At 39.5% G+C, this 19,614-nt stretch overlaps 1 protein-coding gene across 1 annotated transcript; it reads left to right on the plus strand.

Annotated features, from left to right (window-relative positions):
- The first annotated feature begins 639 nt into the window (after nt 1–639).
- On the plus strand, nt 640–18,648 carry LOC134671484 (uncharacterized). Its single transcript, XM_063529350.1, has 8 exons — nt 640–781; nt 1,584–1,721; nt 5,429–5,646; nt 6,082–6,287; nt 7,245–7,277; nt 8,103–8,247; nt 16,030–16,141; nt 17,465–18,648. The coding sequence occupies exons 1-8, from the start codon at nt 642–644 to the stop codon at nt 17,688–17,690; spliced, it is 1,218 nt and encodes a 405-aa protein (XP_063385420.1). The 5' UTR covers nt 640–641; the 3' UTR covers nt 17,691–18,648.
- Nucleotides 18,649–19,614: the final 966 nt, after the last annotated feature.

The following is a 19,614-nucleotide window of genomic DNA, read 5'->3' on the forward strand; positions in this document are numbered from 1 at the left end:
TCTATTGTCATTTCCAAATTGAAAACATGTTACATAATGTTTGCTAAAGTTAAAGTGTTAAATTATTTCCCCTCGTCCTAACAAGAGTTACCACAAATATTTACCAGATTGAAATATGATTGGATTACTGACATACAAATTGCTTTAACGAAGTGTTTTAGGTTGTCTTAATGCAGTGTCAATATTTGAAGCTCCTTACACCAAAGTTTGGGAACAGGCGGTCTTTCACACACTACAGCCACGTAAGAATAACGTAGGCTACTATTACAGTCCTTTTTTACTTTGGTATGGGGTAAAACGTAAATAAGGTTGTAATATAAGTATATAAAAAAAATGTTGGAGCAAAATTATCCAGTGGGATCTAAATAAAATAGGCACATTTTACGGTACAGATAATACAAGTAGTGTAAAAATATTTCATTCCACTTACTTTTCTTTTTTTACTTTGCTTAAATAGAGCGAGATTAATTTTCTTTACTAGTTAAATTGTATAGCCGTGTTGAAGTTCAGAGAAGAACATTCAAGTTAAAGAATTACTTAAATTGTAAGTCCTTAAAATAATCAGTAAGTCATATAAAATCTGCTTTAGTTAATCTGAAAACCATTTATTAAATTCAATAGGTTAATACCCAGTAGGTCTGATGCAGGGGGAAACATTGACCGTGGCGTCCACACCGGACTGCATAACGGTACTCCGAGACGAACGCAACGACCCCCTGTGGCGGGAGACGCAAGTCGGCTGCAAGGTTCTTCTGCTGCTACAGGAGATTCACAAGTTCAAGTAATTATCGTATTAACCTTTATTAGGTTAATACCCAATAGGTCTGATGAAGGAAGCATTCACCGTGGCGTCCACATCGGACTGCATAACGGTAGTGCAAGACGAACGCAACTACCCCCTTTGGCGGGAGACGCAAGTCGGCTGCAAGGTTCTGCTGTTGCTACAGGAGATTCACAAGTTCAAGTAATTATAGTATTATACCCAGTAGGTCTGATAGAAACATTCACCGTGGCGTCCACACCGGACTGCATAACGTACTCCGAGACGAACGCAACGACCCCCTGTGAAGGGAGACGCAAGTCCTATGGCATCTCATAATTACCTATCATAAGTAAGGAATTGTAACCAATATTGATAACCTGAATGATAAATAGACATCATTTATTTAGATATAGTAATTTTGATGTCTCCTAGTACTTAGTTGTGTCTAAAAGATGACTCACGTTAGACCGGGCCGGAGCTTCCGGCGCTTACTTTTCCATGACAGATGACCGGTGATCACGTGATGCTTGCCATAGAAAACGAAGAGCTGGAAGATCCGGCCCGTACCTGAGGGGCTACCGCGAAAACAGAAATTCGCAAATTGCGGGGATCTTTCTCTTTTACTCCAATGAAGGCGTAATTAGAGTGACAGAGAAAAATGCCCGTAATTTGCGAACTTCGATTTTCGCGGTTATAGCCCTGGCCCGGTCTAACGTGAGTCATCCTTAAAGTCCGTATAGCCCTCATGATAACCGACCTCCGGTAGGAGATGGCACTGGCAGTTGTGTGGTTGTTGCTCAAGGGTTTGCTTTTTTTTCAGTATTACCTATACCGAAGGCTATCACCACGATGAAAAGGGCTTGTATGTCGATGACGTGGACATCTTTGCCAAGCCTTGGTCCCTTTGGTCTCCCATCATGGTTAACTGCACACCAATTGCGCCTGTAATGGATTGGAAGTAAGACTCATTATGGTATTTATGGTGTGTCGTTACGTGTGGCTACTTTTTTTTAGCTAGCCTTTTATGGTGTCCCACTACTGGGCATAGGCCTCTCCCATTGTCTTCCTCGACTCCCAACATAGCGCCTGCTCTGGCCAGTTGTTGAGAAAAGTGTCCAGATCGTCCCGCCATCTCCATCTGGGTCTGCCGCGTCTGGATTTGGATTTTAGATTTTATGAACGATTTTGGATTTGCCGAGTTTGGATTTTATGAACGATTTGTAACTATTAAGTTATTGTTTAATACAAAGTAAAACAAGCAAACATTTTAGACAGTATGCGATAGTAAATATATGATCTCTCTTCTTCTTCTTCCTAGCCTTAATCCCATCATTTGGGGTCGGCTCTCCTAGTAATTCTTCGCCAGGACTGTCTGTCCCGGGTCGTCTGGGCTGGTATTTTTGATTTATTTAAGTCCCTATTTATAGTGACCATCCATGTTTGTCGGGGTCTTCCTCGCCTCGTCGACGGCGGTGGGTAAATGTGCAGCACTTTCTGTGTCATGTGGTCAGGTGGTCGCCGCATGACGTGACCAAACCATCTGAGTCGAGTTTCTTCCAGTTTGTCAGGGATAGGTTTTACTCTGAAACTGCCTCGTATGTGTAAGTTTCGTACGCGATCCAGTAATGTCACACCACCTGCCCAACGCAGCATTCTCATTTCCGCAGTGTGCAGCTTATTTTCCTGTTGTTTCTTTAAAGGCCAACACTCCGCCCCATATAACATAGCTGGACGCACTGCAGCCTTGTACACTTTACCCTTGATGTGCACAGGCATTCTTTTGTCACACAGCACACCCGACAGCTCCTTCCACTTCATCCATCCTGTGTTTATTCGGTGGGTTATGTCAGCATCTATAGATCCATCGCTGCTAATAACTGAGCCAAGATATTTAAAGCTGTCTACCTTTTTTAGTGGGGTGTGCTGTAGTTTAATGGTGTCAAGGCTACTAACGCCGCTAAAGTTACAGTGAAGGTATTCAGTCTTTGGTCTACTGATACGTAGCCCAGCTGATTCCAGTGCTGTCCTCCAATTTTCTAGAATTACTTCTAGGTTGTTTGCGTTTTCGCTGATCAAAACGATGTCGTCTGCGTATAGTAGGTTCCACGGCGGTGCTTGCTGCAAGCTGGCTGTTAGATGGTTCATAACCAGGTTAAACAAGAAGGGACTCAATACTGAGCCTTGATGAACGCCGACCTGGACTTCAAATTCTTCGCTCGTTCCGGCTGCGCAGCGCACTTTTGTTTTGACGTTTAAGTACATGTCTCTCACAACATTCACGTAATGCTCTGGTATGTTGTGCGCTTGCATGGCTTGCCAAATCAACTTTCGTGGAACTCGGTCGAACGCCTTTTCCAGATCGATGAAAACCATATGTAGGTCAGTCTTGTTGTCCCTATACTGTTCCATTAAAATTCTGACTGTGTGGATGGCGTCGGTGGTCGATTTACCTGCGACGAAGCCACACTGGTTTTCTGTTACTTCTGCCAGTTGGAGTAATCGATTACATATGATGCGTTCCCATATCTTCAGGGTATGTGGGATTAGTTTTATTGCCCTGTAGTTTCCACAGAGTCTAACATCCCCTTTATTTTTATAGAATGGAACCAAAAGACTGTTCCTCCATTCGTCCGGCATTCCATCAGTCAGAATTTTGTTGAAGAGGTTTGTCAGGAATACTACTCCATCCGCCCCCAATTTCTTCCATAATTCAGTGGGTATACTGTCTGGACCGGTCGCTTTGTTATTAGCCATTGCTCGAATAGCGATTTGTGTCTCTTCTGGTGTTATACAGGGTATTGGTCCCGCGATCGGTAACGGCGGTTTGGGGGGGTCTAAGCTAGGATATGTTTCATTAAGCAACTGTGAGTAATATTCCCTCCATCTATCCTGGATTTGCTTGTTATCTGTGAGTAGTTGGCCGCTTTCATTTTTGATGTACTTTATGGTCTTTACATCTTTGGTGTTATTGTTTCTGCATTTTGCTATTTTGAAGATTTCTCGGTCGTTTTTGGCTGCTTCGAGTTTGGCGTAGATGTTGTTTTCCGAGCTGGCCTTTGCTTGTGCCACCGTTCTCTTTGCGTCTTTCTTCGCCTCTTTGTAGGCTGTTTTGTCCCCATCATCATTTGTTTGCTGCCACAGCTTGAAAAGGAGTTTTTTGTGTTCTACTTTCTCTTTTACGTCCTCCTGCCACCATTTCGGGTCTTTGTCTCCACATAGTGGTCCTTTTGATATTCCGAGTAGCGTGGTGGCTTTTTGGTCGCAAAAGGTATGGAACTGTTGCCATATGGTGTTAGAATTGCCATCGGTCTTCATTTCTCGGCAGTGGCTTATGATGTCATTGCACAGTTGTGTTCCCTCCTGACGGTATAATCTGTGCCAGCGAATTCTTGATGTCTTGTCCTTCTTTACTTTCACAGACTTTAGCATGACAAATTCTGCGACTAGGATTCGGTGCTGTGTGGTCAAGGGTTCCCCGGGGATTACCTTGCAGTCTCTACACCTTTTAAGGCAAGAGCGATTGGTCAAGATGAAATCTATTTGTGTATGGTTTCCTCCACTTTTGTAGGTAATAAGGTGTTGCTGTGATTTAGTAAAGAAGGTGTTGACGATGGCGAGGTCAAAGGTTGACGCAAATTGTAGTATAATTTCGCCTTCTGTGTTTACCTTTCCATATCCCTGGTTACCGTGCACTCTTTGATGCGTGGTTGAGTTTCTACCTACATGGCCATTGAAATCCGCACCGATGTACTTAAGCTCATCTAATGGTATTGACTGTAGCAGATCGTGCATGTCGTCCCAGAATAGTTGCTTCTCGACGGTCGAACAGCCCACTTGAGGTGCGTACGCGCTTATAATATTCATGCACGGTTGCCCATCCAGAGCAAGTTTTATGGCTATTATTCTGTCGCTCACCCGTTTGACTTCCACTATTCGTTCTTGAAGATCTTTATCCACCACGATACCAACACCATTTTGCGGGCCCACGCCGTGGTAGATAAGCTTATAGTTGTTACCTATTTGCCGCGATTTGGACCCCTTCCACTTCGTTTCTTGTACGCAACATGCGTTTATGCGTCTTCGGAGTAGCACCTCAGCTAATTCAGCGCTGCGTCCTGTCATCGAGCCTACATTCCAGCTTGCGATTCGCAATTTATGGTTCTGGTGTGCAGGCTCGATGCCTCTTCCGTCGCTTCGGGGGTACGCCCTAGTATTTCTTCCGTGGCTTAGGGGGTACGCCCTAGTATTTCTTGTGCTCTCTGCCATGTTGCCGTCGCTTAAGGGGGACGCCCTAGTATTAGAGTATTTTATGTTTAGTGACCTTTTCATTACTAGGAGAAATAGAATTGGCTTGTTTTTTTTTTACGGCCGGCTGCCACCAGACGCCAAGGATGTGACCCTCGTGGAGAGCCAGGGAGCTACCGTTGACCTTCTAAAGTTCTTCCGCTACCTTCCCTTCTGCGTACTCCATCCTAAGCACGCAGCGCACCTCCAGCCTTCTCTTCAATTACCTCGAAGCAGCCTAGCGGTGGCCATATGATCGTTTATATTATTTATACGAGAAATTAAGGTTTTAGCCAGAATCAGTTACGGATAGACAACCTCAACAAAATTAGAAAGAAGTGCCCAGCAGTGGGAGACTTTAGGCTAACAGAAAAATTCCAGGTTCGGATACATCCTTCGTCGCCCTATCCCCAACATTCAGCACTTCTACAGCCTCGCATTCTCGACACCGACGTGGAACGTTATAGCCGCCATGATTCTGCTGGTTTCCGTGCTGTTTTACATCCTCAACCGAGCCGAACAGAAGCTGTTAGGGGAAAACCTCAAGTGCTACTTTTGGAGGGAGCTGCTGACTGCGTTTGGAATCATCTGTCAGCATTGTAAGTCTTTTTGTAAATTCCTTCTTCTTCCCCTTCACCAGCGCTTCCGCCAGGCCACCAGCGCTTTTGTAAATTCCAATTTTAAAATTATAGAATGGGCTTTTTGAAAACTGAATACGACCTCAAATCAGGCCGCTTGCTACTGTTTTGAGATATCATCTTAAGCTATCATCACACCCTTTAATTGTGCACTCTAGCGCCTTGACAATGAAGGCGTGTTGAAATATTCATAAGCACCTCTGCGGATGCTTCCGCGCTCCAATGAGAGGTTTTCTTGTGGGACTACCGTATGGGGTTCTCCAAAAAAGGAGTGTACAGATTGTTAAAGGGTCGGCAACGCGCATGTCCATTGGCTACTGACTGCTTACCATCAGGGCCGTACGCTTGTTTGCCCCCGACATGGTATCAAGAAATAGAAAATTTATACTTTTCCAGACATTTCAATAAGCCCAATGGAATTAACATCGCGTCGCATCGCGTTTATCAGCTTCTCCTTGTTCTCCTACATAATATATTGTTACTATACATCTACCCTGCTCTCCGACTTAGTGCATGACAGAGACAACGAGATGGACTTGGAGAGTTTAGGCGAGAGCGATTATGAACATGCCGTTTTGGATACCGTGGCTGATACAATCAAGGTACGAACCGTGTGTTTAGAGTATAAGGCCCACTTGCACCATCCCTCTAACCCGGGGTTAAGCGGTTTAATCGTCAACCAAGTGTCAAATTGTATTGGTAACCATGGTAACTCCAGGTTTAACTGGTTAATCCCGGGTTAGTAGAATCGTGCAAGTGGGCCTAAGTAGGTAAGTTCCCCCGCCATGCATTTTATGCGGTCTTAAATGCTAGCGACTGCGTCAACTCAAACATCTGTGCATCTTGCTTACACCAACATTTTCGCCTAATTTTTATGAATGAATATTAATTATTAGAAGGTTTTATTAACTATCCTGTTAATATGATAAATATGTATGTTGGTGTAAATCACTTCCCGATTTCCGATTGAGCTGAAATTTTGGAAACATATGAAAATCGGATGACAGTGCAATATTCTGATGACATATGGAGCCTAGGAGTATGGAGCTGATCTGATGATGGAGACAGGGGGTGGCCATAGGCACAGGTACTCTGTGATAAAACAACGTAACCTAATTGAGAGCCCGATTCGGATTTTGAAATAAACATCTATTAGATATCTTTTAGACATCACCAAGATACGATAACAATAAGTAGATCTAACCTGTCAAATTTGACATTTGCGCGATTCTGGAGATACTCTTGAACGATTTCCACAGGATATGACCAAGAGATCCAATTCACATCTAATAGATATCTTACTCTATCTAACGTAAAAGTGACATTGGTTGCCCGAATTACGATGCAAAAGAGGACTAGTTGATATCTAAACTATAACGTATCTAGAATGGATCTAGTACGTGTCGTCTCTTGTGAATATCTTGAAGTTCGAATACGGCAGTGAGTGTGCTGGAATCGTCTCGATGAGTATTAGTTAGGTAACTATTAAAAGTATAGACAGCGATAAAAGTTTGTATCAAAAATGAAATTACTGACAAAAAAACTTTTTTTTTTTGCAGGTTGTTGTAGAGCAGCTCCATAATAATAATAAAGTAAGTGATATCCTCCTCAGCGCTTTTCCGTCTACATTCTATTCTAACGGCATTTGAGGTCCGCTTTTGGCAATAATAATTCTAAAATTGGAGATAAAACATATACCTAACTCATATAACTACATTAACTACTAGTAGCTCTGTGAGCTGTAGATCTCGGGCTAAGGGCTTAGAAAATGTAAAAGTGAAAAATACTTATTTTGTTAAGTCGCCATTACACTGAACTAACAATGATCTTAAGCGCCATTGACGCTATTGGCGCTTAACGGCGCGATTCGGGAAATGAGTTAGAGATGCACTAGATATGAAATAGTAAAGATATGTGAAGTTCCAATGAACCATTGCCACGGCTGAATATTGGAGCGGTGTTAATAATAGCGTAAGCGCCAGCCGCCATAAAGTACTTTTTGCCGTGGAACGTCACATATCTTTACTATTTCATATCTAGTGAATGTCTAATTCATTTCCCGAATCGCGCCGTAAGTCTTATGTCATTTTCTGCATTTTGAAATTTCCATGAACTGGATGGACAAAAAAAATAGAACCTGCCGGCCTAGCCAAGGTTACAATTGCTATCGCTTCGATATCGAAAAGCATTATATCTCTCTATCACTCTTCCATATTAGTGAGACAGTGACAGTAGCGTTTCGATCGCTACGGAGCGTAAGCGATCGACATCTTGGCTACGCGGCCTGGTCACAAAATTTCACGAGAATCGCTTAAGAATTGCGACCTGTAGAGGAGTAGGTACATCCGGACATACCTACGAATGCAAAATGGCCGAGTTAAAACGGAGACCCTCGCTAACGCTACGGTCAATTTCAGTTGTCTTCCCAACGCCTGAGCTTAATGCAGAATAAGTTGACCAACCATCGTTTGGTAAATATAAGCACGGGTCTCGCCGAGGTAAAGTCGAGCAAAACAGCTCTCCTGTCCGACTATGTCTCTATACATTCCGCTGTGATACAGTGTAAGTACATATTAATAAATAAATAAATATAAAATATTGTACAATATTACATAATAACAGTTTTGAATGATTCACGGTGAGTTTCACGAGACTTAGGTATATCGACCGAGATATATATATGTACACCGTCATTACCTTTTGTATTGACTTCGAGCTCCCGATATTTCAAAGCAGTTACATGCTGATATCGGGAGCTCGAAAACAATGCAAAAGGTAATTGTAACGGTGCGTGTAACGAAGCGTTACACTATCGACCTTCATACTATTTCTGGCACCATACAAATTCTAAATTCCTTTTTGAAATTCAAATCCTATTCCAAATTCCATTCAATGATTTTTATTTTCAGTTCGATCACATACTTTGATCGATAAACATCATTTTATCTAACGGACTGTACTTCCCAAGTTTCTAAACACGACCGTTTAAGTGTGATTTTTATTAGTAAACGTAATAATTCATAAGTGCGTGCAGTTCAGTATAGTGCTCGTTTTGTGGCCCTGCACACCTTCCAGATATATATCTACATCATCACCAAGGCACATATTGTAAGTTATTTGATTTCTAACCTTCTGAGTTACGAAAGTGTTTTTATATATACCTATCTGTTAACACGTAACCTGTATTGTTACAGGTGCCTTTTTATTTAAATAATAAATACCCCTCATCGCTCTGGATCCTGCCTTTTCATTCCCATCATCCCTGTGAGGCTCCTCTACCTGCCCCCTCACACTGGCGCCATCAACGTGCTCAAACCCGGACCTGACAAGACACCCACCCACCCTACGACGCTGAGCAGCCCGTTCCAGTACCTCCGTGCCAGCACCTACTCCTACCCAACAACCGCAACCAGCTGTTCCAGTTCTACATTTTTCCTTATTCTACCAATTTTTTTTTTATATTGTTTGTAATTGCTAGCTTTAAGATCTTTTCAAAATTCTAAAAGGTTATAGTCGACCCAACTCAAATTTTCGCAATATCTCTCGGCCTAACATCATTTTATTTAATTTTCTATTTTACAACCAACCTTTTATCTAATCCTCAACCGTTTAACCAAAATTCCCCCCTTAAATAACCAATTACATATACATCTATCATCATTCATCATCTTATACCAATTTATCTATATCTATTTTCTAATCCCTATTATGCCAGCGTCCTACGCTTTTTGTCGCGCCACGTAACAAAACTCTTAACATAGTGATTACACAAAACATCTATCACATACAATTACACAATCCAAGATTTCCACTGAAATCTCACAAATTGGTTTCAATCCTAAGTGTTTTTAAAACTCCTTGGAGTCACTGAAGTGCGAACCAATCCTGACTTACGGCAGTACTGTTGGAGATAATCCGATAGCTTATCCTTCACCCGATTAAATAAATATACACAACTAAGCCTAATATCACAATAAACTTCTCCTTTCGATTCAATAAAAAATAAAATTTAATAACTACATATTTTATTTATATTGATAACATCAATTATTCTCTTCGTGATAGGTATCCACTTTAATAAACAATGAATCCAGCACTATTAAATAAACCTGAACTCATCTATGAGCTCAAACTCAGGAACATTCAGTTCCCAGCCACCGCGCAGGCTGATGATTTAAGACAGCTCCTCACTCCAAATTTATTCGCGGACCCGTGTTCGAATCTCTCCAGCCCATATGATCTTGAACAGGATATCACCGAAATTAGCAGATGCCTCACAATAGTTTCTTCTCAGCTACAGCTTGCGACCACCAACCAAGCGAAGCACGATAGAATAGCGGTTTTCTTATTTCATTTATATAACAGAATAGAACGTCTCCATATTACCACTGAATTATCTCCAGAAATTATTGACAACTATTCGAAAATATGCGAATTATTGTCAAAATGTCAAACAAAATTTAACATGTCACAACCGTCAACAACAACGTCAACTTACGCGTCAGCAACCTCTTTGATAGATGATTCCACAAATTTAGACCTACTTGCTCGAAAATTAACCAACCTCTCTGAAGCAAAACCAAGCGATTTTAAAAAATTCAACTATAAAGGCGATAGTTGCCCTTATGATTTTATTCGAAACATCGAAGAGTTTGCAATTGCACGTAACATTGACGACAAACGCTTACACAAATATATATACGATTTTTTATCAGGCACTCCTTTAGATTGGTATAGGTCAAAGAAAACAACCCTTACAGATTGGAAATCATTTAAAACCCACTTCTTAAAAGATTTCGAATTGCATGACCATGACCACAACTTACTACAAAATATACATTCCCGTAAACAAAAAAAACATGAACGAATAATAATGTATTTTTCAGCCATGGAAGCCCTCTTTTCCAAATTACATGAACCCCTTTCTGAAAAACAAAAAATAGATATCCTCCGTAGAAACATGAGCCCTTATTACAGTTCCAGATTAGTTCCTACAGATGTTACGTCTATAGACACATTATTCCAATCGTGCAAATGGTACGAAAGCTGTAATACTACCTCTACTTATAGCTCTAGCAACTATACCAACATTCAACAAGATTCTAACCATACCCCCCCTTCCCAACCGTACATACCACCATTCCCATTTAATAAACCGGTCCATACTGTAACAGCACCACCTTCTACGTTACGTTACTCCTGTCCGCGTTGCAGAACAAACGATCATTCTTTAGATATTTGTACAAGTAAAAATATAGTATGCTTCCGCTGTGGCAAACAAAATGTCACTTTTGCAAAATGTACAGTTTGTCATAAATTTCCAAAAAACGCATAAAGGAGAAAAGTAACTTAAATAAAACTACTGCTACAGAATGGAACCAATGGTTAGATACCATTAAATTATTTATGTCATCATACAATACTACATCAGCACTTTTCACTCAAGATCCATACGATGAACGACCTTATGTCAACATCCAGACAAATAATTTAACTTTATGTGGCCTCTTAGACAGTGGCAGTGCTTTAACTATTTTCGGAAATAATTCCCATAAAATTCTCTTATCCCACAATTTTACCATAAATTACGACCATAAAGTCGTAGGCTCTGTAGCCGACGGCTACCCTATATACTCTATTGGTACAATTCAACTACCAATTTCGTACAAAAATATTGTGGCTATTATTACCGCTCATGTTATCCCTACTATAAAGCAACCCTTGATTCTAGGCACAAATTTTTGGAGAAAATTCAATATAGCTCCCCACATATTACCTGACATAACGTCATATTCTGATAAACATATAGATACCCTAGTTATTTCCACCTGCGACCAACACATCACTAATTATGACAACCTTTCTGAAACTCAACAGTTAATTTCAGATACTATTATTGAAAAATTTAAAAATATTTCAACAGAAACCAAACCCTTAGGACGAACCCACCTCATTGAACATCACATAGATACCGGTGACCATCCACCAATCAAACAGCGATGCTATAGGCTTTCTCCAGAGAAACAAAAAGCTTTATGCAAAGAAGTTGATGAAATGCTAAAGCTTAATGTTATCGAACCCTGTGAAAGCCCATGGCTAAACCCTGTCATAATAACTCCTAAAAAAGATGGAACGTGGCGTTTTTGCATCGACAGCCGTAAACTAAATTCGATTACGCGCAAAGATGCCTACAAACTCCCACTCATTTCTGACATTCTAGATAATCTAAAAAATGCTAAATATCTATCATCGATAGACATAGCAAAAGCATTTTGGGAAATACCCCTACGCCCTTCTGATAGACCTAAAACTAGTTTCCATGTACCCTCAAAAGGCATGTACATGTTTCGCGTAATGCCTTTTGGATTGACTAATGCCCCTGCTACCCAACAACGCTTTATGGATGCGTTATTCCCTTCTGAAAACCTTGATAACTCAGTATTTACCTACTTAGATGATATTATCATCATAAGTAATACTTTCGATGAACACATCACTTTACTTAATAAAGTTTACCAAAGGCTAGTACAAGCCAACATTACTATAAACTTCCCCAAGTGTTCATTTTTCAAAAAAGAACTTAAATATCTTGGTTACATAGTTAATGAACACGGCTTTCAAACAGATCCTGACAAGGTTAAGGCAATACTTAACATCCCACCTCCCACAACTCCTCGAGAAGTTAAAAAGTTCCTAGGTACAGCAAGTTGGTATAGACGCTTTATCCCCGATTTCAGCACAAAGGTTGCACCACTAACTAAACTTACCTCCACTTCCAAAAAAGCACCACCATTTAAATGGACATCACTAGAAGACAATGCCTTTAAATCCATTAAAGAAGCTCTAGTCTCTACCCCTGTTCTTGCTTGCCCAGACTTCTCAAAACCCTTCGCAGTCCACTGTGATGCATCCAGCTTCGGCATCGGTGCCATGCTGACCCAAGAATTTGATGGCGTTGAGAAACCCATTGCTTATATGAGCAAATCCCTAACTGGTCCCCAAAGAAATTACTCAATTACAGAAAGAGAACTCTTAAGTGTCTTACTAGCCCTAGAACATTGGCGTTGCTATCTTGACAACGGCTTAAAGTTCACAATCTACACAGACCATTCCGCATTACAATGGTTTCTCCATCTAGATAATCCAACCGGACGTCTAGCCCGCTGGAGTATTCGTCTATCTACATTTAACTTCGAAATTAAACATAAACGTGGTAAAGATCATCTAATCCCTGACGCTTTATCACGCTTACCTTCAGTAGACGTTATTAACTACAATAGTTCTAATACCAATGACGACTGGTATAATAATATCTACGCTAAATGCAGTTCTAACCCCAACACCACACCAGATTACATAATACATAATAATAAATTATACCGATACTCAAAAACCCCTTCGTTACTCCAATCTGAGTATAATTGGAAAGAAGTTATCCCACTAGAGTACAGAATACCCATTATCACAGAAAATCATTCCACCCCAACTTGCGCTCATTTCGGAACATTTAAAACATACAATAAAGTTAAATTGAAATATTTTTGGCCAGGAATGTACAAAGATATTTCAAATTTTATTGCCAAATGCGAGACTTGCTTAGCTTGCAAACACCAAACCCAACTAAAACTTGGCCTAATGGGTAAACCTAAGCAATGCTCTCGACCCTTTCAATGCATTTCAATAGATTTGATCGGCCCCTTGCCTACTACACTAAAACACAACAGATTCATCTTTGTCGTTACTTGCTGTTTTTCAAAATACTGCCTCCTCTTTGCGATTAAACGTGCTACGTCATCAGTAATCGTTCATATTCTAGAAAACCTAGTTTTCCTAGTGTACGGAATCCCACAGACCATAATTCTTGACCATGGTCCTCAATTCGTTAGTCAAGAGACAACGGATTTATTCCACTCCTATCAGATCCCAAAAATACACTATTGCGCAATTAAATGCGCCCAACCAAAGCCCGTGGAGAGATATAATAAAGTTGTTACCACAGCAATATCCTCATTCATACAGGATGACCACAGGAATTGGGATATCAACCTACATAAGATACAATTTGCTATTAATACTTCCGTAAATGAAACAACAAATTATACTCCTTCTTTCCTTGTATTTGGTCGCGAATTAGTCACATGTGGATCAGCATACGATAAATCTGATCTCACAGATGATATTATATTCGCGCCCAGAGACGAATACGCTGATAATCTTGGTCTTCTCCAGCCTGTCTTCTCCGAAGTACAAGCCCGTCTTTGGAGAGCGCACCAAACCAATTCTTCATCGTATAATAAACATCACCAACATTTCGAATTCAACGAAAATGACATCGTCTGGAAACGAAATTACGCAATTAGTAATTCTCCTAAACACTATTCTGCTAAACTTGCACCCAAGTTTATTAAATGTTCTATCCTAAAAAAAATATCACCCTTAGTATATGTCCTACAAGACATGTCCGGCAAAATGCTCGGACGATGGCATATTAGAGACCTTAAACCTCTCCCCAAAATTCTAAAATAAATAATATACTGTTTTTCCTTAATTAGATTCTTATTTGGCTCAAACTTAGCTACTTTTCTCCTAAGCTCCTAACTTGTAAAATATTGTATATAATGTTATACATTTATAATTATATCTCATCCCCATTATACATTTCGGACCCATTACATTTCGTACATACCTACTTAGTACGAATTTATACGTTCATTTATACTATTTAATTTATATAACGTTATATTACGTTCATATAACGTTATTCAAAGCTAACTCTACCAGAGTTAGAACAATACTTATTTATATATTTCTTCCCTTGACATAACGTTCATATTTACGTACTTAGGTACCTACGTACCGTACAGTACATTTATTAATTCCATTAAGGAATTATCTTATGATATTTTGTAGTAATCCTACATTCCATACGGCATTATTTTGTTGAATAAATTTCAACAATCGTACTCTTTGTAGGTACACATTATTGTAGATATTATATTTAGATTCATTAATATTCAGCGGGTGGTTACTGATTAATAAGCCTTAATACTAATGGAGAGCGATTTAATGAGTACGTCCTCTACTTAAAGGAGTACTCTATTGAAACTTATTTTGGTTAAACAATTAACCAAAATTTTATAAGATGATGTATGAATGACCTTTGGTATGCATGTTTAAATCGCCTCTCTTGTATGATAAACATTGTATATAACATCCCCACCTTCTAAATTTATCACTCATACCCATATTCATTACATTATATTTACATTACGGAAAAATCCTTTGGCCATAAGCCCCAGGATTTTCCCTTCCAGGGCGACCCCGGTAGTGTAACGGTGCGTGTAACGAAGCGTTACACTATCGACCTTCATACTATTTCTGGCACCATACAAATTCTAAATTCCTTTTTGAAATTCAAATCCTATTCCAAATTCCATTCAATGATTTTTATTTTCAGTTCGATCACATACTTTGATCGATAAACATCATTTTATCTAACGGACTGTACTTCCCAAGTTTCTAAACACGACCGTTTAAGTGTGATTTTTATTAGTAAACGTAATAATTCATAAGTGCGTGCAGTTCAGTATAGTGCTCGTTTTGTGGCCCTGCACACCTTCCAGATATATATCTACATCATCACCAAGGCACATATTGTAAGTTATTTGATTTCTAACCTTCTGAGTTACGAAAGTGTTTTTATATATACCTATCTGTTAACACGTAACCTGTATTGTTACAGGTGCCTTTTTATTTAAATAATAAATACCCCTCATCGCTCTGGATCCTGCCTTTTCATTCCCATCATCCCTGTGAGGCTCCTCTACCTGCCCCCTCACAGTAATCACGGTCGATATATCTCTAATATAACACAAATCGACTAAGTCAGACAGTAAGCTCAATAGCGTCTATAGGCTATGGTGACTGCTTACCATCAGGCGGGCATTATTGTTGTTTCCCACCGACGTTTTATAAAAAAATAAGGACTGTATTATGGGGAACTAGTACTTTGCACTGGGAAAGGGGAAACAACGCAACCATCGCTTTCGGTTGGAAACCGCCGGACGGAAGCCGTGGCTTCGGGCGCCCTGTACACTCTTGGCAGCGGTCCGTCACAAATGAACTACGAGCGGTCGGGTTGAGCTGGAGCGAGGCCAGAGCGGTCGCTGAAGATAGGAAGGCGTGGCGCGAGCTTGGGAAGGCCCTTTGCACCTCTGGGGTTTCATAGGACAACAACACAGTATTTTGCACTGAGGTGATACAGAAAACTAGTCTTAACTTGGAATAACGTTTTCACTGAAAAAGGAAATTGGTATCATATTATACTGTAGTTTTTTTTTTCAGCGTTCACCGACTCCGAAGTATGTGATCTTATTAAAGTTGATATGTTTTCGAACGTTCTCAAATACCTTGTTACATCCAAAAATTTCAAATACATCGAGGAATTCAAAATGAGGTAAAAACCATTTTTCAATGTTTCCTGTATAAGTTGTAGTGGACAAATTTTCTTAAAAAAAATATATTTAAACACAAGATGAAATCTTCTATACCTAGGCTTACAATTATTATTATCATTTACTTAAACAAGACTAGGTAATATAATCGCGTATAAATAGCTAAGCGTTGAAAAACCGGAAATCGTAAGTGGTGTGCTGGTGCGTGGACAAAAAATAAGATAGATGTTGATGTCAACTTTAACCACTTTTTTGTCCGGGACCACGAAGACGTGTCGTATTCGAAACGTTGGAGGTAATTATAAGCTTAGGTAATTATACGCAATTAAGCCCCGTTTCATTAAATAATAATGTGCAAGCATTGGGAACGTTTAAATCAGTGTAATGGCCCGATTCCGACTTTAAGGCGAAACAGGAGCTGAGTTTTAAATATTTTAGGTAAATATACCCGTCTCGCTAACGGAAGCGGCACCTAAAAGTAGTGCGATAAGGACAAGGCGAAAAATCCTGCGTAAAAATCTCAAAAATCGAGGTTTCGTACTCCTCTGTTTCCTCCTCCAAAACTTAACCAATCGTAACCAAATTTGGAAATCTAAATGATTATGAAATTATCTGTGTCGGACTGTTTTGCTTTTTTGGCTAATTGATATCAGTTTTGAATGCCACGCCTTTCATTGCGGCATAGTTAATTAGGCCATTTTGGCCATTTTTGAAGGGCTCTAGCGCCTTAAAAAACAAAAATATCAAAAAAAGCAAAACGGTCCGACACAGATATTGACAATATTAATCTGTGTTGAAAAAATCATTACTCTAGCTTCAAAAACCACGGAGGAAATCGAGGAGTACGTTTGTATGGAGAAATGACCACTCCTGTTGGCTCTTAAGATACGTCACATTCAAACAATTTCTTCAAACAAAAACGTCACTTTTGACACTGACGCATCTTATCCATATATCGTTTCTAGATATATCAATTGACGTATCTTAAAGTTCGAATCAGACAGTAAGTGTCCTCAAAGGAATAAGTTAGCCTTGGTACTTCTTACTATTTTTTTTATATATCTTTTTGCACAATAAAGAGTTTATTACTACTACTGCTGCTATTATAAATAAGTGTCTGACATATTATTAATACATATAATTTTAATATAATTTTTAAATCTAATGTAATGTATGTCGTGCTAAATGTAATGTATATTGGCCAATAAAGTATCTTATCTTATCTTATCTTATCTTATCTTATCTTATCTTATCTTATCTTATCTTATCTTATCTTATCTTATCTTACCTTATCTTATCTTATGTTATCTTATCTTATTTTTCAGCACACTGCGGGCCCGAGAAGCCGGTGTGCTTCACCGGTTACTCTCTCCGCACACGGCCCAACATTTTGAAACTAGTGAATGCGTCAGTGCGCACTTCCAAGCGCACTTCGGCCTCGTCAGAAAACCGTTCATCATACTGGTGTTAGGATATGTGCTGTGCGGCTTCATATTGTTGGCTGAAAGAGTGCATTATAATAGGTATAAGGTTTGGCCGTATGTGAACTAGAATACTTATATTTTAGCTACGATCGTGCCATTACGTGCACACCAGTGGCCTATCCCACAAAACTTACAATTACAATTTTACAAGTGTCAAGTTACAAGTTTGTAATGATACAAATGTGCGTACCACAAAATATACAAGTAACAAATTTGTAGTGGAAAATTCTTACAAATATGTAAATTGTATCGACAGGTCTACAATTTATTGTATCACAAAACTTTACATACGCTACATAGTTTTTCCGGAAAACGTACAAATTTGTAGCTGACAATTGTTTTGTGCTACATTAAATTGTAGTAATAATTATACATATATGTAGAATTGTACCTACAAGTTAACAATTCTCTAAACGTGTGTCGCAACCTCTAGCTACAGTTGTTACTATACGACAATATTACTTCAAAACTAAGTAGTGGCATCCAATCCAATACACACCTTCTGCCAAAATTTCATCAATATTCGTTTGATAGTTTGATGCTTGTGACATATACATTGGTGTAGTAATGTAAGTTTGCACTTTATTAAATAGATAAAGAAAATAAATAAAAATAAAATAAAATATGAAAAGAAAGACAGACGGACATATCGCAATTAAAAGTGTTCCGTTTTTGCCATTTTAGCTGTGGAACCATGAAAAGCGTTACAATTTGGAGATCCTCATATGTCATGAATTTCATATGTATAACCCCAATTTTGCTTAGCTTTAATTTAATTTACGAAATATTACCGATATAGGTACCTACTGGATAAGAAAAAAATGCATACTCAAATTGAGCTTAGCATCTTACGCCTTTTCCAATTTTGCCACATAGTGTCCCTTAAGTATTCCCAATCTTTCTGGTCGTTTCTCAAAAAGTTGGCACCGCCAGGTTAACGTTAACGTTTTTCAAAAATTTTGCATTTTCGCATTTTTTTTTATTGGGATCGTTAAAAGGCAACATTAGCTATTAGAAAATGTGGAAGGGAAGCAATTCCTTCAATTAGTTTAGGAGATATAGGCGTTTGAAATTCAGGTTAATGATATCAAGGACAGGTGAAAGATATTTTGTCTCCAGGTTATCGATAGTAGAAGCAGGTTATCGAGAAATAAGTACAAATTCCAATGAAAATATTGACAGGTTATCGAGAGGCGTCATTAACCTGTGTCCGTTGCCGTTAACCTGGTTTCTTGTCATCGTTCACCTGTAATGAGTGTCATCCACCTGTCCACCACATCATTTTCAATGCCTTCTAAAAATAATCGAAAAATGTGTCATCTTCTGTAAAAAGGGACCTTATTGTCCACCATGATGATTAAAATTTTGGATTCTGACCCACCTCACCTTCGATTCGATTCCCAATTTAACAACAAGTTTCTGTGAATAAGTAAACATTCAATCTTACTGTCTATTCACCATAGGCACATGCAGTTTTGGTCATCCAACTCGTCTTGGTGAGCACTTGGGAGAGCAGAACTCAAGATAGAGCTGATGCTGGACCATCGCAGTACCTAGTGGAACTCAGGTTTGATGCAACATAGACACACGGTGTTTTGGTCAGTCGACACGTCTTGATAAGGACTTGGGAGGGCAGTACCCAAGATAGAGCTGATGCTGAACCCTCGCAGTACCTAGTGGAACTCAGGTTTGGTGCAACATAGACACACGCTGTTTTGGTCATTCGACACGTCTTGATGAGGACTTGGGAGAGCAGTACCTAAGATAGAGCTGATGATGAACCCTCGCAGTACCTAGTGGAACTCAGGTTTGGTGCAACATAGACACACGCTGTTTTGGTCATTCGACACGTCTTGATGAGGACTTGGGAGAGCAGTACCCAAGATAGAGCTGATGCTGAACCCTCGCAGCACCTAGTGGAACTCAGGTTTGGTGCAACATAGACACACACTGTTTTGGTCATCCAACACGTCTTGATGAACACTTGGAAA

This window comes from Cydia fagiglandana, chromosome 15, assembly GCF_963556715.1.
Source record: "Cydia fagiglandana chromosome 15, ilCydFagi1.1, whole genome shotgun sequence".
In the NCBI taxonomy this organism is placed as follows: Eukaryota; Metazoa; Arthropoda; class Insecta; order Lepidoptera; family Tortricidae; genus Cydia; species Cydia fagiglandana.

Bases quoted from the DNA above. Each gene is read 5' to 3' on its own strand.
- LOC134671484 (XM_063529350.1), top strand. From the start codon at position 642: ATGCAGGGGGAAACATTGACCGTGGCGTCCACACCGGACTGCATAACG. The intron at 7,278-8,102 runs GTAAGTGATATC...GGTCAATTTCAG, and splicing joins AGCTCCATAATAATAATAAA to TTGTCTTCCCAACGCCTGAG. The intron at 8,248-16,029 runs GTAAGTACATAT...TTTTTTTTTCAG, and splicing joins ACATTCCGCTGTGATACAGT to CGTTCACCGACTCCGAAGTA.